Source organism: Pan paniscus, chromosome 12, assembly GCF_029289425.2.
Source record: "Pan paniscus chromosome 12, NHGRI_mPanPan1-v2.0_pri, whole genome shotgun sequence".
NCBI classification, from domain to species: Eukaryota; Metazoa; Chordata; class Mammalia; order Primates; family Hominidae; genus Pan; species Pan paniscus.
Window position 1 is genome coordinate 46,175,116 of NC_073261.2, and position 22,811 is coordinate 46,197,926.

Sequence of the window (22,811 nt, forward strand, 5' to 3'; positions counted from 1 at the left end):
AGGCTGTGTATGATCTGAATCAGCATCCAATATATGGTACTGTTTCTCCCATAGCCAGGATTCATGGTTCCAGGAATCAAGGGATGGAAATGGAAGTGTCACTTCTCACCATCACCAGGAGACACAACGATTCTATTAAACTGGAAGTTAAGATTGCCACTTGGCCACTTTGGGCTCCCCCTACCTCTAAGTCAACAGGCAACAAAGGAAGAAAGGAAGTTATAGGGTTGGCTGGAGTGATTGACCCAGATTATCAAGATAAAATCAGTTTACTACTCCACAGTGGAGGTAAGGAAGAGTATGCATGAAATATAGGAGATCCCTTAGGGCATCTCTTAGTATTATCATGCCCTGTGATTAAGGTCAATGGAAAACTACAACAACCCAATCCAGGCAGGACTACAAATGACATAGACCCTACAGGAATGAAGGTTTGTGTCACTCCACCAGGTAAAAAACCACGACCTGCTGAGGAGATTGCTGAAGGCAAAAGGAATACAGAATAGGTAGTAGAAGAAGGTAGTCATCAATACCAGCTATGACACGTGACCAGTTGCAGAAACAAGGATGGTAATTGTCGTATTTCCTCTTTATTTTGTTATGAACATGTTTCAGCTTGTATACACTTGTACTAAGAAAATATCTTCATTTTATTTCTTTTTCCTTTGTCATGTGACATAAGATTTATTGACTTCATATCAGCATTTCAGTGTTGTTAAATTTATCTAATAGCATTTGGGTTGGGAATTGGTAGTTTCCGGTAGTACAAAGGATAGCTATATTATATTAGGCATAATTATGACCTTATTATTGTCTTTATTTGAAGATTATGTATGATTTCAAAAGACGTGTATGGGTTTAAGGTGACAAGGAGTGGACTTGTGATGGTTAATATTGTCAACTTCATTGGATGCAAAGTATTGTTCCTGGATGTATCTGTGAAGGTGTTGCCAAAGGCGATTAACATTTGAGTCAGTGGACTAGGAGAGGCAGACCCACCCTCAATCTGGGTGGACACCATCTAGTCAGCTGCCAGCACAGCTAGGATAAAAGCAGGCAGAGGAATGTGGAAGGATAAGACTGGCTGAGTCTTCTGGCCTCCATCTTTCTCCTGTGCTGGATGCTTCCTGCCCTCGAACATTGAACTCCAAGTTCTTCAGCCTTTGAACTATTAGACCTACAACTAAACCAGTGGTTTGCCAGAGGCTCTTGGGCCTTAGGCCACAGACTGAAGGCTGAACTGTTGGCTTCCCTACTTTTGAGGTTTGACTCAGACTGGATTCCTTGCTCCTCAGATTGCAGACAGCCTATCGTGGGACTTCACCTTGTGATCATGTGAGTCAGTACTCCTTAATAAACTCCCTTTCATATATACATTTATCCGATTAGTCCTATCCCTCTAGACAACCCAGACTAATACAACATGAGAGAGCAGGAATCTTATTTGGAAGCACAGTTCCAAATATAGAAGCAAACACATGTAGGTGCTCACTAAATATTTGTTGAAGGAGAGAGTAAATTTCAGCAAGAAATTTTAGCACATGAATTCCAATATTTAGATTCCTTATTTTGCCTAAATAAAAGGCATTGGGCTAGACACTGAGAATACAATAGTGAGGAATTATTAATGCGTATCCTGCCAAAGTAGATCCTACAGTCTAGAAATAGGCATTGACCAAACAATTAATGAAAAAATATAACATTTGACTCTGAAAAGTTCTATCAGCGAGAAGCAGTTCCTAAGGTGCAATGGGAGCTCATAATGGGGGCATTTGAGCTGGATAGAGTGATCAGGGAATGGTTGAGGTGGGATCTGAAGAGTATTCCAGGCACAGGGAAGAGCATATGCAAAGGTCCTATATCCTGAAAGAGTGGGTTGAAAAAAGCCAGTGTAGCTGATCCAGAGAAATCAAGAGAAGGCCAGAGGTGAAGTCAGTTTTGAGAGGTGGAGAAGAGCTAGAACACGCAGGACTTTGAAAGTCATGTGAAGAGTTTTGTGTTTGTCCTAAGAGCAATGAAGAAACATTGAAAAATATGAAGCAGTGGGAGAGAAGTGAAGGTGAGGGTGATATTAGATTCGTATTAGGAAAAAGGCCAGAGGGGTTGCTGATAAATCAGTTGGGAGGCTGTATGGTGGTCCAGGTCATATGTGATGTAGTACACATGTGGGTGATGCTAATGTAGACAGAGAGATGTGAACAAAATCAAGAGGTATTTAGGGGATAAGATCCAGGAACTCTGACATGGAAGTGATATGGAAGGTAAAGGAAAAGAGAGAAAGATAACATAAACATAAGTTGCCATTCTTTGAGAAAGAGAAAAAAATAACAGACTGGGGGTGAATGTGGTGATAATAAGTGAGCTTGATTTGAATATGTTGAGTTTGGGGTGTCTTTGTGACCTTCAAGATTGGCTTCAAGGAGACTATCGTTAGGAACTCAGAATAGCAACCTGGTCAGAGGAATGTGTTCATGAGTAATTAAAGCCATGGGCAAGAATGAGATGGCCTAGGATTGTATAAATGAGCTCAATTATGGCATAAATGGTCCAGAGTCTTGGAAAAACAGCCCAAGGAAGGTAGCCCCAGAGGATGACGTCTTAGATAACTAGGAGTCAGGGTGAGTGCCTGGCACTGCTGTGCTGCGGGTATCATAACACAAGAGTATACATAGGTGAGCACCATCATCAAGGTATGCTCAGTTCCCAAGTTTAGTAACAACTTCCCTTTTCAATATTATCTCACCCCTCCAAATCATATTATGAGGCAACACAGTTGGAAAACGCAGTGTATGTATGGGAATTAGAGAAAGGCTAGGGAGAACTAACTACTTATCTATTGGATAAGGCATTAAGAATTCCACATTTTTTATTTCTCTTATTCTCTGAGGCCATATTTGATATTAGCATTGAGAAAACGACTTTATATTGGCACAGTGCATGTGCCAGTTATCAATGTATTACCTCCCAGCTACAAAGTCTGCCCTTAATTACTTGTTGTGCAATAGTGGAATGGATCCTTTAGCATTTCTTTGTTGCAACAGGCATGACATTAAATTATGTCAGTAGAGGGTGTTGGAGCGGGAGGGAAGAAGAGTCTTTTCTTCCCGGTTCTGGTGTACTGCTCTTCGTTTCGCATCTTCCTATTGCAGGCTACTAGTGGTATAGTGTAGGGACATCCAATGTTGTGTACATTCCCTAGGTGAGCTCAGGGCTCTGTCTGCAGTCCAGTATCCATGTAACTGCAGACCTCCTGATGCAGACACCATGCACCCTAGGCCTTCCCTTGACAGGCAGCAGGTTCCTGGCACCTTGCTTCCCTCTGATCCCACTCACCAGCATTGTGCAGCCTATACCCTGGAGCATACAGGCCAACCCATAAAACGTGTTTACCATCCAGTGCGAGGCAACTATACCTTCTCCAGTGAAGTCTGAATTCAAGCTTTGGAGAGAAGACCCCTTCATTTAAAATTTGTCCCTTCCTTAAATAATCTCCCTAAGTTCTAAGGTCTTATTTAGAGTTCTTTTTATACCTTTATAATTACTCTCCTCTAATAGATACTAATTTCTCTGTTCAAATGAATTGCATGTCTGTCTGCTGACTGGATTCTGACTGATACAGTCATGCTTTCCATTTTTAAATATTTGGTAAATCTGATAGTCCTTACAATATTCTTTTGAAATAACTATTCCCATTTTAGACATGAAAGCACTTTGTCCCACTTTTTTCACTCATCCAATAAGTGTTTACTGAGTGCTGAATATGAGCCTGGCACATGGCTGTGCACTAAACGTGACGTGGCTAGGGTAGGTTCAGAATCCAGAACCCAAGACTAGGCTGCTTTCCATTACACATTAAAGGTGGTAGTAAGTGTGTTGGTGGCACATTATTTTTTGAAGAATGTTAAGGCATGGCTTCTCAAACTTTAATGTGCATACAAATTACCTATATAAGTACAGGTTCTGATTCAGAGGTTTTTATGGATTGAATTGTACCCCTTCCCCACAAATTTATATGTTAAAGTACTCACCCCCCAGGACTTCAGAATGTGACCTTATTTGAAGATGGCATCATTGTAGATGATTAGGTTAATATGAAGTCACACTGGAGTAGACTGGGCCCTTAATCCAATATGGCCAGTGTTTTGATAAATAACGGCATGTGAGAAGGCACCTGCACACAGGGAGTGCACCATGTGAACTTGAAGGCAGAGATCAGGGTGATGCATCTATAAGCCAAGGGACGTAAAGACTGCCAATTAACCACCAGAAACTAGAAGAGCTGCAAGGAACACATTCTCCCTCAGAGACAATAGATGGAACCAACCCAGCTAACATCTTGATCTCAGACTTCTGGCCTCTAGAGCCATGAGACAATACATTTCCATTGTTTAAGCCACCCAGTTTATGGCACGCTGTTACAGCAGCTCTAGGAAACTAATACAGTGGGCTTGAGGTGTAGCCTGAGATTCTGAATTTCTAACAAACTCCCAGGTGATGCTGATGCTATTGGTCTTTAGATCACATTTTGAGTGGAATGAGGAGTGAGTATATAAAAGAGGACACCATACCTTCTCCCTCTGCTTCCTTTTAGAGAACAGTATCCTTCCTACAGTATTGGTTAAAGGAACAAACCCCATAGTCTGGCCAGTAACCTATAACCTGTATAGCCTGTCTCAAAACAATGAAATGATTTTCTGGTTGGCATAGAGGGAGAAATTGCATATTGTTAAAAGGGAGAGTAAAGTTCAAGGCAGTTCATATACAAGTGTAAATTAAGAGGAATAAGCAGAACAAACCAGTTAGTTGGGCTGAAAAAACACATGTGATGGTATAGCCAAATCATTTTAGTGCAGGAGGTGGCAGATCAACAAAGTCCAACTGCAGGGGTCCCCGAGTAGCCATAAACATGGAAACCGCTCCCTGTCATGATCTTTGTGGGGTCTGATCCTGCTAGGCTTGCCTTTTCTATGATTTCTCCCTTGCTGCTTTACATGCACCCTCATAATACTTCCTCTTTGCTTTCCCTCATTATTTGTAACCAAAGTGTTCTAACTATTAAAATACACAAAGCATTTTAGTAAAGATGAACACATCTTTCCTCTGCAATGGATCCCCCACAGCAGAGATGTTAAATTGTCTCCTGCTAGCCTTACTTTTCTTTCTTCCTTTTATGAATTTTACCAGGGCATATGGCCTCCTAGCTGATGATTTTCTTTCCCAGCTCCCCTGCCACTAGGTGTGGCCATGTGACTGAGTTTGGGACAATGGAATATGGGTTGACGTGATGTGTGCAATTTCAGCATCATGTCCTTAAGGCAGAGCTTTCCCTGGGCATCCCTTTTTTTCATTACAACAACCTGGGAATCAGCAACAAGAACAGCATCTGTTAGACTCAAAAATGGAAGCTGCATGGAGGAAAGTGCATGAGACTCGCTAGCCTAGGTGCCTTGAGCACTGATGCCTCCCCATCCTAGATTGCTGTTACCTTTGGGTTGTCACATATTTGGGGGCTTCTTTGTTACAGTATCTTAACAGGTACCCTAAGAAATCACTGTCTAAGAAACTGTCCACAATGTTTACTTTTATAGAACCTTGCTGTCCATCTCCAATTCTAAGCCTTGGCCTGCCAGCTCCATTCTGCTTTATTTAAGATTGACGGGACTTAGCAGTACTAAGGTATCTGTGCCCATGCACAAACCAGAAGATCAGCACCTTCATTTTTAGTCAGGGCTGTACAGCAGCTTCCGGCCATTGCATGAGCCTTAAGGACATGCTTTTCCATCAAGCACGATCGTGCCTGAACTGAGATGGGCTCTTGTCTTCATTTGGAGCCAATGTTATTCCATCCATGTATATGCACAGGCTAAAATGTTAAAACAGATATCAGCCCTGCACAAAAGCAAACACAAATGCTGGATGACTAAGGAGAATTTTAAATAATAAAAAATCTCTCCTTTTTCAGAGCTAGTATTTACACAGCCAGGTCTTCTGCTAATCAACAACTTATATTGAGAGCAATGCCCAAGAATTCCCAGAACTCAACTAGAGCAGCTAGTTTTATTAAACATTTTTCCCTGTTTAGGCAGATACTATGGACCTATTTTATAGACAGGGAAACTGATACTGAAAAGTTGTACCCTTTCAGTGTATAGAGCAGTTAAATATAAAAGCAACCCCAGCATAACACCTCACCCACCCAATAGATGCTTCTTCACCATTCATTTATTGGTTCATTCATTTAATTTATTCTTACTTTTTAAAAATTTATATATTCAACCAATAAACATGTGGCTTGCCTGTTAATTAACATAAAATGGGCCAGTTATATAACTTATCATTTGCATTTTATTTCATCAGATAAGCATTAACTTAGCACTTACTATGTGTGGCCCAGTACACCCAGGAAAGGGTATTGAACAAGGAGCATACAGTCCTGTTTTTGAAACACTACAATAGGTTGTAATACGTCATGGTTAACCTCTTGAGACTGGAGTCAATCCTGCTTCAGTTTACCAGCACATACTGAGTGCCACTGGCTGAGTACACCCAGGCCAAATGACCAGGCTCCATCCACATATCAGTTCTACTGGTCTCACTGTAGAAAACCTAGATCAGGTGATGGTTGGGTGAAGAAGAAGATAAACTGTCAAAGAAAGAAATATGAACAGCCTTCTCCGCATAAAAACTCAAAGTGCTTGGCCTCCTGATAGTAGGCTAGTTGTCACTTTGATATATGAAGGATGTACTCCACACACACACACAAACACACACACACACAGAGAGAGAGAGAGCACAGAGAGAGAGAGAGACAGAGAGAGAGAGAGAGACAGGCAGGCAGAACTAAGAGTTGGAAAATGCATTATAAAAAGAAAAACAAAAAATATCAATTATTTAGTCCAGAAAATGTAAATAAGAGGGGTAGAGGAGAATTGTTATTGTTTTTAAATGAATTGGCCTTACTTGATAAACGGAAACAAGTATTTACTGCGTTCTTGCTACCTCTAGGCACTGTGCCAACACTTTTCCATGCTTCCTTGTTTCCTCATTTAGTTCTAACACCATGCCAGGTAGGTATTGCTAACTCTGATTACAAATATAAATATAAATAATAAAGAAGCCAAGGTTTAGAAAGGTCAAGGATGTCACCTAAAGTCACGCAAGTGGCAAGTGGCAGAACTAAGACTAGAAATCGTGTCTATCTGGCACCAAAACCCATGTATTTTGTATACTGTTACAATGCTATATATGCAACCATGCAAGAGCAGGAGCAGCTCACAGCCAAAATGACACGGAGCTAGTGAAAGGAATCCAGAGGTGAAATCTCAGTTGGTCAGGGCTCTGTGGGTAACAAGAGGAAGGTGCCGCCAAGGTAGGAAGCATCCATCAGGCCAACACCTCCTACCCACAGAGTTTAGGCCACAGAAACGGATAGAGCAGGGGTGGTCACAGGCCAGATGCTGACATTTCCAGAGCTCAGCAAAGAGTCAATGTGGGGACCCAAATACCATATCTTAAATATTTAAGTGTTATAAGTCAAGCAAACAAACTTAAATATTTTCCATTCTTCTTTTGTAACACGTATACCTTTATAACGTATACCTTTGTAAAAGCTGGGAAGGCCAGATTCTGATTGGATTTCTCCAACCTAAGTGGTTAATCTGTGACCTCAGCCACCACTATCATCCCAAGGCCTTCCCCCTTTCCCCTCCGATCCCAGCTCCATGGTGAGGAATTTCGTGCTCATGACTATGGACATCCAGTTAAAATCAATGTCCAGGCTTGAGTCACACAATCTTCCCTACAAATAACAGCATTTGGGGGATCCATCCACAGCATCACTGTTTTCTGCCCCCAGGCAAGAGGCCCCACAAACCCTGGAAGCCAGCTAGGAGCTATTTGGATAGTCAGTTTTAAGGCCTTGGTACCCATAGTGTGGTGCAGGATAAAGGCATGGGCTCCCAAGGTCAGGCCCCGTGGCCCATGGATTCCTTATCTCACGGAGCAGAGCCCAGCCAGGGGAGGCCAAAGTGGGGGCCTCTAAATCGCGTGGCTTAGGATAGGCGCTCCTCTTGCCAAGATCAAAGGTCAGTCTTGTGGAGTCACATACTTCTCTTGCAAAGGGAGAAGAAAATTTGGTTTGCGGGAATCAACTAGGTTAGAAATGTTCTAATTCGTAAGTTCTCATCCCCTATTATACATTCAAATCACCTAAGAAAGTCTAAAAAAAAAATGTGTACCTGAAAAAAAAATACACATACCTGGTCCCACCCATAGACAATCTGATTTAATTGATATGGAAAGCACCTTGGGTATCAAAAATTTTGTAAAGCTGCCCAATGGGATGTAAATGTGCAACCAAGATTGGATACTACTATTAATTACGTAAAAGAATGTATATTATGGCCTGGAAACAACTCCTCCCACTCTAACCATGTATGTGTCTGTGAAACTTTGATGATCACTAAGGGGTGAGAGTGAGAATAGTAGGAAGGTGATCAGAAGGAGGAGGGGAGGTAGGGGCCCAGGCCAGAGGTAAGACACTGAGACAAGACTGTGCCATTCATCTGACACCAAAGCATTTCTCCAGGAGTAATGATATGTGATTTCTATGGGCAGGTGGGGGATGGAATTATTTTATTTGGCTTTTATAGATATTTTCTTTCTTTCAAATTGTCCCCACATCCCTGCACCTCAATGCCTGTCACCTATTTCAAACTAGTGGTTTTGATAAAATCTTACTTCTACTTAGGGTCAGAGAGTCTTCCAGGATCATGTCCTTGAACTTCCCTTTTCTGAGAGCTGTGAGGCTGGAGGGGGAAAGAAAGGGAGTGCAGAGAACAAACACCTCTGCTCCTTTCCTCTGGTACTGCACCCAGCCATGCCCCTCCCCTGGTGGTGCCTCTCTGATACCTATTCAGGAGATGAAATAAACAAATGTACAGCCATTCCCTGCTTCTCCCCCAAGGCACTGATTTTGTGTCCTCTGGGTAGACTGGTTATGGCAAAGAATAAAAAGTGGGAAAAAGTGTTTCAGTAAAGTGAGCACACAAATACATGCTGATTAAATGCTTCCCTCACAAACAGCCGCAGAGCCCCTGCTTTATCTCTATCAATATTATCAAAGCACACCTTTCCTAAGGCTCTACTGGAAATTCCAGTTACAATCACATATTAGCTACTTTATTTTCAGGCATTTTTCCCTCTAAGAGCTAAATGGGAAACTCAAGCTGAATGCATTAGTGAAATGATGGAAAAAAAATCCGTGCATTACAACTAATTCCTGATAACCATTCAAGACAAATTCTGAATATGGCCAGAGAAAAATATCTGACTGTAGTTATCTTTTAGGCTAAAGGTCTAGGCAGATGTTTTGCTTAAGCAAATTTTGGTTAGAACAATGATCTTTAAACTTGGGAACATATGGTACCCTCAGGTCCACATTCAAGGACAGTTATGAGGGAAACAAATTCCATGTTCTCACTGTATTTACTCTCTCAAATTGCCCAAGAATGTATGATGTATCTTTTTTCAAAAGTCCTCCCATTTTACCAAAGATTGCGTAACTGTTAGCCAACATAAATATCATTACTGCATTGCCCTGAGAATAGACATACTTCCAAGCAGCAAAGGGATAAAGCTAAATATTATTTTCTAAAATGTGGTTTAAAACTTTTTGATAAAATAACCTTGTATATTTATTTCAATTATAATGATTCCTCTTATTTCACTCTCTGAGCTGTTTCATATTGTCAAGCTTCTAATAACAAGAAAAATATATTTGAACTTTAATTAAAATGTTTAAACAAAATGTGTGAGATAGACTTCTTGGAAGATACAGCGTTAGGTTGGTGCAAAAGTAAGTGTGATTTTTGCCATTAACAGTAATGGCAATTACTAATATATATATACTTTTTTTTCCTATTCCTCCTGCTAAGTACCAGTAAAATTTGTGGCCATTATGTATAAAACAAGTGTAAGAAGAATGAAATGCAAGAAGAAGTCAGGCTGGCTAGGGATTACAGGATCTGTAGAAGGACAGTGGTGAGTCTCCTGGGTTTTCTTTCTGTAATATCTCACACTTGAAGCTGACGGCACAGACAAAAAAAAAGACCCAACCTAAAAGGAAAACAAACTGCTTCCTAATTCTGACAGAAAACGTGAGGGTTTTCCATACCAAACAATTTTCCAACTCTCCAGACACCAACTGAGTGTCCCACAATTCAACTATGACACCAGCTTCCCAGAGTTAATACAAATCCCACAAGTAAAGGGCTCATTCCCACAAGACTGCACCCCTCCCAGCTTCAGACACAGATCACAAGCCCCAGACTGTGACCTGTCATCTGATCAACTGGCTATAAATCAGGGGTTCCCATGACCTTCCTCAGGTTTGACAATTTGCTAGAATAACTCATGGAATGCAGAAAAACATTGACCTAAGGATACAACTCAGAAAGAGCCAACAGCCAAATAGAAGAGATGAATAAGCTAAGGTATGGGAGTTAGGAGGCGGCATGGAGCTTCCATGCCTTCTCCAAACACACCATCCTTCCAACCCCTTCCATGTGTTCAGCAACCCAGCAGCTCTCTGACCCCATCCCTTAGGTTTTAATGGAAGCTTCACTGCATAGGCATGGTTGATTAAATCATTGGCCTTTGCTGACTGAGTCAGTCTCCAGTCCTCCTCTCCCTGAAGGTCTTGGAGATGGGAAAGTAGAGTGAGGGTGAAAGTTCCAACCCTTTAATCATAAAACTGGTTCCTTGACAATATGCCCCATCCCCTAAGAGTCATTCCTTAGCATAAACTAAACTCAGGTATGGTTGAAAATGTGCATATTAAGAATAACAAAACACGATCCTCTCACTCCTACCACTCAGAAAATTTCAAAGGTTTTTGGAGCTCTGTGCCAGGAACTAGAGTCAAAGATCAAATATATATTTCTTAATATATCACAATATCATGACATCAAAGCTGCTTTCTCTAACCAAAGGATCATAAAAGGGAAAGCCTGTTAATGTAGAAAAAATTTAGATAATAGCCACTTTAGGTAAACACCACTGAAAAAAACTGTGCCTCCAACCTCATGTAGGCCAGCAAAGGCCAAGTGGGGAGCTGAGACTTCCACCCTTATGAGGCTGTAATGACATGTCCCAACATTCACACCAGGGTGGTATCAAAGAAGCCCAAGTAGAACGCCAAGACTGTGATCCACATAATAAGAAAACTTGCCAGGGGTCTTAGTGGAGACTATGTGAGGAGCTTGAAATACCATCATCCTACTCTGTTGACATGAGATCAGAAGAGGCCTGTGAAGAGTCAGGTCTTCACCATCAGCCAGTGATAATCCGGTCATCCCCACTAAGATGTCAGCGCAGAAGACATGAAAAGCCAGAACTCCCAATCCTTTCCAGCAGCAATGGGAGTTTTCCCCACTTACATGTCAACAGAGACTTCTAGATTCCACTTCTTGTAATGCAGGTATGACAAAAATGCTTCAAAAAGCAATTACTAACAAACTTGAAACAAACAATAAATAGAAGGCCTTATCAAAGAAATGGATAATTTCAACAAAGAAGTAGAAGATATTTTTTAAAACTACATGTAACTTTTAGAACCAAAACAATGCAATAATAAAAATTAAAATTTCAGTAGATGAGCTTAATAGCAGAATAGAAGAGATGGAGGAAAGAACTGGTGAACTGGAAGATTAAAAAAAAAGGAAAGAAAAAAATCAGGAACTAGCCAATCTTTTGAACAACAGAGAGAAACCAGATTGAAAAAAAATAAATTAATTAAAAAGCCTTAGGGACCTATGGTGCTATAAAAGATCTGACATTCCTGTAAGTTGAGGTCCTGAAGGAGAAGAGAAAAAGCATGTGGCTGGAAAAGTAGTCAAAGGAATAAGAACTAAAAACTTCAAAAATGTGTCTGGAAATATAAAGTTACAGGTTCAAGAAGCTCAGAAAACCCTAAGCAGTGTAACCTGAAAGAAATCCCTAATAAGGCACGCCACTGTTACACTTCCGAAAATTAAGAAAAAATACAAGTCTTATCTAGAAAAAAAAAAAAAAAAAACCTGAAAGTTGGGAAAAGCTGTTCAAATAAGAGTAGATTTCTTATCAAAAGTCAGGGAGACCAGAAGGAAGTGGCACAATATTTTCCAAGACTGAAAATAAGAACTGTTAACTATAATTCTATATCCAATGAAAATATTCTTTAAGGAGGAAACCATTACACGCTCTATTGAAGAAAATGTAAGACTTTGTTATCAATAGACCTCCCCCAAAAGAAGGGCTAAAGACAGCTCTCTAAACAAAAGGAAAGGAAAGGGGGGGGTGGGGGGGGAAGGCTAGAATATAAAGAAAAAAGAAAAATATGGTAAGCAAAAATACAGGAAAATACAAAATACCTACCTTCTCTCCTGAGTATTCTAAATTATATTTGATGGTTGAAGCAAAAATTATAAAATTACAACACTGTCTAGTTTGATTCTAAATGTACACATAGAAAATATTGACAATAACTATAAATAAAGTGAGGATAAAGGGACATAAAGGCAGATAAATATTTCTAAACTTCACTAGAATTGGTAATATGAAAACATCTATATATATATAATTTATGTGTAAAGAATGTATTGCCTAGGTCAACTATTAAAAAGGCTATGCCAAGAGATATATTATAGATAAGTAAAACAGAATTCCATAAAAGAAAAAATGATCAAGTAATATATAGGAAGACAGGAAAAGAAAACAGCAAAGTAAAAACAGAGAAAACAAACAGAAAACAAAAAATAAAATGGCAGACTTAAGCTTTAGCATACCAATAATTACATTAAATGCAAATAACCTAAATATGCCAATTAAAACGTATATATTAGAAGACTGGATCCAAAACCATTATCCAACTATATGCTCTCTATAAGAAAATCACTTCAAATATAATAATATAGGAAGTAGAAGTAATAATATAAGTAGAAGGATGAAAAAATACATACATACAGAAGGATGAAAAAATACATATATATGAAAATATAAATATTATTAATGAAAAAAGCAGAATTGGCTATATTAATATCAGATTAAGTAGAATTCAGAGCAAACAAAACTATCAGAGTCAAAGAGAGACACGTGATATTAAAGTGTTAATCAATGAAAAAAGCAACCCGAAATATGTATGTATTAAAAACCAGAGTTATAAAATATGTGAAGCAAAAACTGATAGAACTGAAAGAATAGACAACTGTACAATTATTGCTGTAGATTTCAATACTTTCTTCTCAACAATTAGAGCAACTAGACTGAAAAACAAAGATATAGAAGAACTCAACAGTACCAATCAATAAGATACAATACTCAATCATTAGGATATAGCCAACACTTGTAGAACATTCCACCCAGCAATAGCAGAATACAGATTCTCTTCAAGTGTCCATAGAACCTATACCAAGATATACCATATCCTGGGTCATAAAACCAGCATCAACAAATTAAAAAAAATTGAAATCATACAAAATGTGTTCTCTGACCACAATAAAATCAAACTTGAAATCAGTAGCAGAGTGATAAAAAGAAAATCTCCAAACACCTGAAAACTAAACAACACACTTCTTAATTTATGGATCAAAGAGAAAATCTCAAGAGAAATCTCCTGTCCCAGCAATATATCATTTATATATATAAAATGACCAAGTGGAGTTTATATCAAGGATACAAGGCTGGCTTAATATTTGAAAATCAATCAATATAATCTACTATAATAATAAGCTAGTTCTTTGTGGGCAACCTTGAAACGAAAGTGACCGAGGAGCTCCTTTTCGAGCTTTTCCACCAGGCTGGGCCAGTAATAAAGGTGAAATTCCAAAAGATAAGGATGGTAAACCAAAGCAGTTTGCGTTTGTGAATTTCAAACATGAAGTATCTGTTCCTTATGCAATGAATCTACTTAATGGAATCAAACTTTACGGAAGGCCTATCAAAATTCAATTTAGATCAGGAAGTAGTCATGCCTTGCAAGATGTCAGTTTGCCATATCCCCAACATCATGTTGGAAATTCAAGCCCTACCTCCACATCTCCTAGCAGGTACGAAAGGACTAGGGATAACATGACTTCATCAGCACAGATAATTCAGAGATCTTTCTCTTCTCCAGAAAATTTTCAGAGACAAGCAGTGATGAACAGTGCTTTGAGACAAATGTCATATGGTGGAAAATTTGGTTCTTCACCTATGGATCAATTAGGATTTTCACCATCAGTTCAATCACACAGTCATAGTTTTAATCAGTCTTCAAGCTCCCAGTGGCGCCAAGGTACACCATCATCACAGCGTAAAGTCAGAATGAATTCTCATCCCTACCTAGCAGATAGACATTATAGCCGGGAACAGCGTTGCACTGATCATGGGTCTGACCATCATTACAGAGGAAAGAGAGATGATTTCTTCTATGAAGATAGGAATCATGATGGCTGGAGCCATGACTATGATAACAGAAGAGACAGTAGCAGAGATGGAAAATGGCGCTCATCTCGACACTAACACATGTTAAAAGGACATTGTTTTTATAGGGTCATTTTAGGCCCTTTGACTAAGCTGATATGGAAATATTTTGTTGAAAAACTGTACAGAGCAGCTTTACAAGTTGTCACATTTCTTTATACATTTTTTTAAAGCTACAGTTTAATACAAAATGAATTGTGGTTTTATTACATTAATAACCTTTCACCTCAGGGTTTTATGAAGAGGAAAGGGTTTTATGCAAAAGAAAGTGCTACAATTCCTAACCATTTTAGACACTTTAGGAGGGGGTGAAGTTGTATGATAAAGCAGATATTTTAATTATTTGTTATCTTTTTGTATTGCAAGAAATTTCTTGCTAGTGAATCAAGAAAACATCCAGGTTGACAGTCTAAAATGGCTACTGGTATTTTAGTTAATTCAAAAATGAAACTTTTCAGTGATTCACTTTACTAACATTCTATTTGAGAAGGCTTATTGGTAAAGTTTGGGGATAAAGGCATTGCTTATCTTCTTATATAATTTAGGTATAAATTCTGTGACATGCTCTTGAGCTTTACCCTAATTGAACATACATGTGTAGATCTACACATACTGTTTCATTCTAAAATTTAGACATTGTTCATTAAACCACATTTGAGGTATAAGTCACTCAGGAAGTTAAAATATCTCTACACGTATATTTTTACATGAAAAATACAGTGTTAGCATAAATCCCCTTTTCAGGAAGAACAAAAATGTCAGTGCATAGTTAGATAAAATGGTAAAATGTTTTACTGAAAGCATACTTTTTTGGAAAAAAGATTCATGAAGGCTTTAAGTGCTACTTCTGTCAGTCAAACGTTAAAAACTTTAACATTTTCAAAGTGCCCAGAATGTGTACAAAGACATATGTAATGGAGACTGTACAGGTTGTTTTTTTGTTTGAACCTTTGAAAGAATTTAATCTTAACGTTTTCTAATTTTAAAATTTTAAAATCTTGTTTAACAAAAACTTGTAATGTATTAAGATACTGTTTTCATTTCATTACAGAATTGTTTATAAAAGTTCATTTGTTGAAAAATAAGGATCCTTTTTAATACCACAGCGTTTGTACAGTTCCTTTTTAATATACTGAAAATATAAAATAATAATAATAATGATAAGCTAAGGGCTGCACGTGGGGGCTCACGCCTGTAATCCCAGCACTTTGGGAGGCTGAGGCGGGTGAATCACGTGAAATTAGGAGTTTGAGACTAGCCTGGCCAACATGGTGAAACCCTGTCTCTACTAAAAGTACAAAAATTAGCTGGGTGTGGTGGCATGCGCCTGTAATTCCAGCTACTCCAGGAGGCGGGGAGGTTTCAGTGAGCCAAGATCACATCACTGCACTGCAGTCTTTGCGACAGAGAGAGAGACTCTGTCTCAAGTAAAAAGCTAAAGGAGAAAATTCACACAATGATATCAATTAATGCAGAAAAAGCAATTGGCAAAAGTCAATGACCACTCATGATTAAAAAATAAACTCTCTGAAGAATATGAATAGAGGGGAACATTTTCAACCTGATATAATGTATCTACCAAAAAAAAAAAAAACTATAGCCAACATTATAGTTAATGCTGAAAGACTGAATTATTTTCCCATAAGATTGGAAACCAAGGATGTCTATTCTCACCACTTTTATTCAACATAGTGTTCTAGCCAGTTCAATAAGGCAAGAAAAGGAAATAAAAGGCATAGCGATTGAAAAAGTAAAAACAATGTATTGCAGATGATATGATTGTCTACCTAGAAAAATCTAAGGTATCTACAAAAACTCCTAGAACTCATAAGGGAGTTCAGCAAGGTTGCAAGATACAATATACATGAAACATAATTCTATTTCTTATGCTAGTAATAAACAGCTGACATGGAAATTAAAAATATAACACCATTTACAATCACTCAAAAAAGAACACATTTAGATGTAAATCCAATAAAACATATACAGAATTTGTTGGCTGAAAACTATGCAATGATGATAAAAGGAATTAAACACCTATTGAGAGACATACTGTGTTCATTGGTTGGAAGATTCAAGGTAATAAAGACATCAATTCTACCCAAATTGATATACAGGTTAACATGATTTCTAGCAAAATCCAAGCAAAACTTTTGTACATATAAATAACATTATTCTAAAATGTATATGAGAAGGCAAAGGAATTAGGATACTGAAAAGAATTTTAAAAAAGAAGATTAAAGAGGGAAGAATCTATTTAACTCAATATTGAGACTTATTTTATAGTTACAGTAATCAAGACTGTCATATTGGTGGAAAAATCAACACATAGTACAATGGAACAGAGGACCCAGAAATGGACGCATTTTTGACAAAAGTCCAAAATCAACCAAATGGGGAAGAGGTAGCTTTTTACACAAATGGTGCTAGAGCAATTGGATCTCCATAGGTAAAAAAGTGAAGCCTGACCTACATTTTACATCTTACATAAAATTAACACAAAATAGATCACAGCTCAAATGCAAAATGGAAGAATGTAAAACTTTTAGAAAAAAATAGGAAAATATTTTTAGGATCTAGGACTAGGAAAGGAGTTCTTAGACTTGACACCAAAAACACAATCTATGAGAGGAAATGTACATAAATTGAGCTTCAAAACTGAAAACTTTTGCTCTGTGAAAGGTCCTGTTAAGAGGATTAAAAAAGAAGTTACGGGCCAGGCACAGTGGCTCACACCTGTAATCCCAGCACTTTGGGAGGCTGAAGCAGGCAGATCACTTGAGGTCAGGAGTTCGAGACCAGCCTGACCAGCATGGTGAAATCCCATCTCTACTAAAAATACAAAAATTAGCCCTGGTGGTGCATGCCTGTAATCCCAGCTACTTGGGAGGCTGAGGCAGGAGAAATTAGAAATGGACAAAAGATATGAAGGGACATTCCAACCAAGGAGATGTATGGTTAGCACAAGAAAATATATTCAACATCATTAGTCATTAGGAAAACACAAAATAAAACCACACTGAGATATCACTATATACCTATCAGAATGGCTAATTTTTGTTTAAGTTGTGAAAACACCAAATGCTGGTGAGAATTCAGAGAAACAGGATGACTTCATACATTGTGATGAGAATGTAAAATGTTACAGCTAATCTGGAAGGCAATCTGGCAATTTCTTAAAAAACTAAACAACGTGTGGTGGCAGAGGATATAGGGAACATATCTGTACCTTCTTCTCAATTTTGCTGTGAACCTGAAATTTTGCTCTAAAAAATAAAGTTTATTTAAAAACAAACAAACAAAACTAAAAACTAAACATGCAAATTGTGCTTCTGGGCATTTATCCCAGAGAAATGAAGTCTTATGTTCACACAAAAACTAGATACACATATTTTTCGTGGCTTTACTCATAATAGCCCAAACCTGGAAACAACCCACATGTCCTTCAATGGGTGAATGGTCCAACTGAACAACCTGCATGAATCTCCAGAGAATAATGATGAGTAAGGAACCCCAATCCCCAAATGTCACGGACTGTATGGTTCCATTTGTATGACATTCTTTTTTTTTTTTTTTTTTGAGACGGAGTCTCACTCTGTCACCCAGGCTAGAGTGCAGTGGCGCGATCTCGGCTCACTGCAAGCTCCGCCTTCCAGGTTCACGCCATTCTCCTGCCTCAACCTCCCAAGTAGCTGGGACTACAGGCACCCGCCACCATGCCTGGCTAATTTTTTGTATTTTCAGTAGAGACAGGGTTTCACCATGTTAGCCAGGATGGTCTAGATCTCCTGACCTCGTGATCTGCCTGCCTCAGCCTCCCAAAGTGTTGGGCTTACAGGCGTAAGCCACCATGCCCGGCCTGTATGACATTCTTAAAACAACAAAACTATAGCAATGGAGAACAGACTAGTGGTTGTCAAGGGTTAAGGAGGGGATGAGGCTGGCAGGGAAGTGGGTGTTGCTATTGAAGAGCAACATGAGTGATACTTGTAGTGATAGACATAGTCTGTATCTCACTGTATCAATGACAACATCTTGGTTGGGATATTGTACTACAGTTTTACAAGATGTTACCATTGTGCGAAACAAGGGAAAGAGCATACAGGTCTCTTTGTATTATTTATGACATGTGAAATGCATGTGAATAGATGATTATCTCAAAATTTTTCTGTTAAAATGTATGAGACAGTACATGGTATTTGAAAACTCTTTAAGGGGGTGCGTTTGAGTCAAAATGCTTGAAGACCACTGATCCAGAAGATTGATGGACAGAGGCCAAGAAGGAACACAGACCTTGGGGCAACCTTGCTCTCTGATGATCTCTTTGGTTCATAATTAATCGGGTGGAAGAGGCTATTTCTGACATTTGCATTCAATAGCACCACACTGAAGTAATGCAGGGTGACGAGGTTGAGTTTTTTAAAAATTAAGTTGCTTTTTACCTAATTGATCAGTTTCATATTTGAAATCTCATGAGAGGCTCAGCAAGCTATATAGTATACAAATAAAAACAATATGATGACAAAAGAGCTTGAATTTCCATGAATGGGAAAGGGAATTGTTAAATTTCCTGCCAGTCTGTATGCTTGATCTTTGATTGGGGAGTGCTGCCCCCAGCTGAGGCAAGCACAACCTCTACTCATCACCTTTTGCAGTTGCAGAACTGAAGTGTGGAACACCAGTAAACTGCAGGAATCGGCACCTGTGACACAAATGTGTCAAGGAAGAGCACATGTCACAGACATACCATACCTTTTAAACATGTCTGTTTTTTCTCTGTGGTTGCATTAAACATTCTCAGACACAGCAAGTGTTAGCAAATTAGAATAACTACCTTCCCTTGACCTAATTCTGACAGTGTACACAGCACCAGAACAGCTGAGAAAAAAAATAGAAACCATTCATTTGCCCAAGTTCCACTTGATACGGTTTTGATAAACAAAAAAATGGTCACGAATCTTCACTCAACTGATGATCAGATCTGATGCAACACATACACACATCTAACAGGCAGTCAATTGGGATTTTTCCAGTTGTCGTGCACTCATGTTAAAGGCCCAGTGTTGAGAATAAAGGAACTAAATTCCCCTTGAAGTTCAGGGTCCCGTAGGACCCATGAGATAGCTCCATTCCTGCTGGGCTTACTGAGAATTGTCAAAGAACCCTTTCTCACACCAACCACGCCCCCGCTTTCCTGTTCAATATAAATGACAGAGTGGTGAGAGAGGTAGGAGCATTTTTGGAAACTGTTGTCTTTATTAAATGCATTTTTGCCTCATTCATCCCCTCTTATGGAGGATGAAAGAACATATTTTTCTACCCTGAGATGAAGAGGATAACCTGAAAAGATTGAGGAAGTTTGCAACAAGGAAAGAAAAGAGAATGTTTACATTCTATTCCTCTTTGCAGTGTATATCTTAGCCAGTGAACTAGCTGATCTGTCCTATACCACCAGAGTGAGAAAACCAGACATAGGGACAGAAAGTCTCATGGAGAGGGGTAGAGCAAGAAGTACCAGTTCTCCTTCTCCCTTCTTTTGAGTTCCTCATTTTGGATAAGATAAAACATCAGATGTTGCTTGGATTTAAAGGTCTGAGAAGGTAAATTTGGGGGCCTCTGTATTTCTAATACAACTCTAGTTTGAGGGTTAAGAGAAAGTAAGTATGGTTCTGCCAACTGAAGGATGTGGCCAAAGGGATCACCACAACAAGGCAGCTGTTCACAGATGTGCCCCTCATCAGCAATGCATGTGGTACCCACCACCTGTCTGTGCTGAGTCTGCAGATAGTGAGGCTGAAGAGCAGTCACGGCTAATGAGGAGCGAAGCTCAGCCATGTCAAGTGAGGAGACTCTAATCTATTCCTTCTCAATTTCTCCAGTCCACTAGCACCAGAATTAAAAGGGGACATGATGTGTGAGCACCAAACCAACCTACCTTTTTCTCCTTTCTCCTAAGCCTAGATTGCTACATGGAGCACCTGCCCAGGCACAGAAGAGAGATTACCAGCTATAAGGAAAGTGAACCTTAGAAATCCAAATTTGTATTTGTAAGTAAATGCATACAACTGAAAAATGATAGACTCTCAGCAAATTTTAAGAGAGCGACTTGCAAAGTAGGAAAGAAGATTCATCATACCAAGTTCTGGGCAATTATTAGAAACCATAAAACGATCATATTTCTAACGTGAGGACTTGAACATCTTCAAGTATGTTGGTGGTACAAAGTGTGTAGCGGATGGGATTCACAGTGAGTTTCAAATGATTGGCTAGAGTTGGAAGATTAGCCAAAGTCTCTTCTGGAGTAAGAGGCAAATCATCAAGAGGAATGGCTCCCCAGAGGATATATACGTTGGGGTTGGGTTTACAGCCTTATAACTCAAAATGTGATCCAGGACCAATAGCATCCACATCACCTTGGAGCTTGTTAGAAATGTAGAATCTCAGTCTCACCCTACAACCTACTGAATCAGAATCTGCATTTACAAGAGCCCAAGGTGATTCATATGCATGCTAATATCTGGGCAATAGTGGCCTAGAGCAATGGATAACAGAAGGCCTCAGGCAGACATGCATGGATGCTGAAAGTTCCAGAAGCCCAAGGTGAATCATCTCTACTTCACATCTGAGAACTGCTTTGAGGAAATAGTTGATGTGAATACAATGTCTGGCAAACCATGGATTTGAATGTGAGCAGACAGAAAAAATGCCAATAGAATTTTAATTTTGAGAGGGTCAAAATAGCCCAAGGGAACACAGCTACAGCAGAAGAGTAGATGAAAAAGATACAAAGGAACAAGAGGAAGGTGTCACACAGTTGCAATAAAGGCAGCTCAAGGCTTGCCAATCTGCCTCAGCTCTCCCTGATATCCCATTTTCTGAACCAACTTCCATTGAGTTTGATTTCGGTACTCTACAGGTCAGCATTAAAAAAGAAAAGCAGAAAAGGAAAGAAAACGAAGAAGTCACTGGCAAGCAAGTAATTGGGGAGGGAGGTGGGAAGGAAACGAAGGACTACCAAGATATGTAGATGATTTTGTGGCAGAAACAGTGTTCCTCATTAATTACTCCATTTGTTTTCCCATATTTCCCAGCCTTAACTGAAGTTAGGCTTGATCATGTGGTGAGTTGTACACAACAAATTATAAGCAAAAGCGACTTACATTCCTTCTGATATTAAAGAGCTGGAGAACTATCACTTGTTTTCAGCCACAGTGACTGGAAAAGTTTTACTTCAGCAGTCCTCAAACTGTGATCCAAGGACCCCTGAGCTTTCTTAAGACCATTATAGGGGTCCAGGAGATTGTTTCTTTTCTAATCACATTTCTGTGAAAGCCTAGGTTTTCTCTTCAAGCAAAAAAGCATGTGGCAATAGATTAAATGCAGAAGCAGGTATGGGAATCCAGCTGTCCTTAACTAAGCTAGACATTAAAGAGACCAGGAAATGCAAAACAGAGTCGTTCTTTTGTTTTGTTTTGGAAAATATGGTCATTTTCCATGAAGTGTTATTTATCTCAACATGTATTGGCTATATACTTACTTTTAAATGAGTAAATAAATATTTTAAATCTCAGTTTTAGTGCATAATAAATATCTATAGTTATAAATCATATGAACAAATGTCTTGTATATATTTTGTAAGAATGTAAAGGAATTTAGGAAATTAAAAAGTTTGAGAATGGCTGTTATTAAAGGTGGAGGCTCCACCAGCCTGGAGATCTGGGCTGATAAGTGGAGGAGACACATAGGACTCACCCCTGCAGCTGCTTCTACTCAGCAGGTATTAGGAGTGAGAAATAACTCTGTGTTATTAAGCCACTGGGATGGGGATTAGGTAGTTTCTCAGCACAATCTTGTCCACCCTGACAAACACAAAATACCCATACAGGCCTAGAACACTTTATGAGGCCAAAAGACCTAATAGAGTATGACTTTCTGTCCCTAAGAAAATTGCCTTAATGTCACATGTTTTCAGGCTCCCTACCCCTCGTAATCACATTCAATACTCAGAATATATTTCTTGGCTCGGTTTATTCCTGGAACTTAGCTCCCGGCATTGTGGAAACCCACACCGTGATAAGCTATCTCCCCGGTAGCAGTAGCTCTTCAAAAAACATCATCTCATTTTTCAGGGCACCACCTGAAAATATCTCTTCTAATTAAACCAACGGGTGATTCACCTTTCCAATAGCTAGAGGCCCTTCTGAGATGCCATTTTATATCTTTCTAAAATACCAACAGGAAAAAAAATGCTTAATAGCCAAAAAGCCATGAGCCTTCTCTAGGGAAAAATAATCAAACCACATAAACTGCAG

General features: G+C 39.0%; 2 protein-coding genes across 5 annotated transcripts in view; one reads left to right on the forward strand and one right to left on the reverse strand.

The window, feature by feature from the left end:
* CTNNA2 (catenin alpha 2) overlaps positions 1-22,811 on the reverse strand; it is a 1,151,703-nt gene that overhangs the window by 480,966 nt on the left and 647,926 nt on the right. The window lies entirely within an intron of this gene.
* LOC103785739 (RNA-binding protein 7-like) lies at positions 13,779-19,664 on the forward strand. The gene has a single exon (XM_034953445.3). It carries the CDS (start codon positions 13,936-13,938, stop codon positions 14,536-14,538), a length of 603 nt encoding a protein of 200 aa, XP_034809336.2. The 5' UTR covers positions 13,779-13,935; the 3' UTR covers positions 14,539-19,664.

Excerpts from the sequence above, each read along its gene's own strand:
- LOC103785739 (XM_034953445.3), top strand. The coding sequence starts at position 13,936 with ATGAATCTACTTAATGGAATCAAACTTTACGGAAGGCCTATCAAAATT.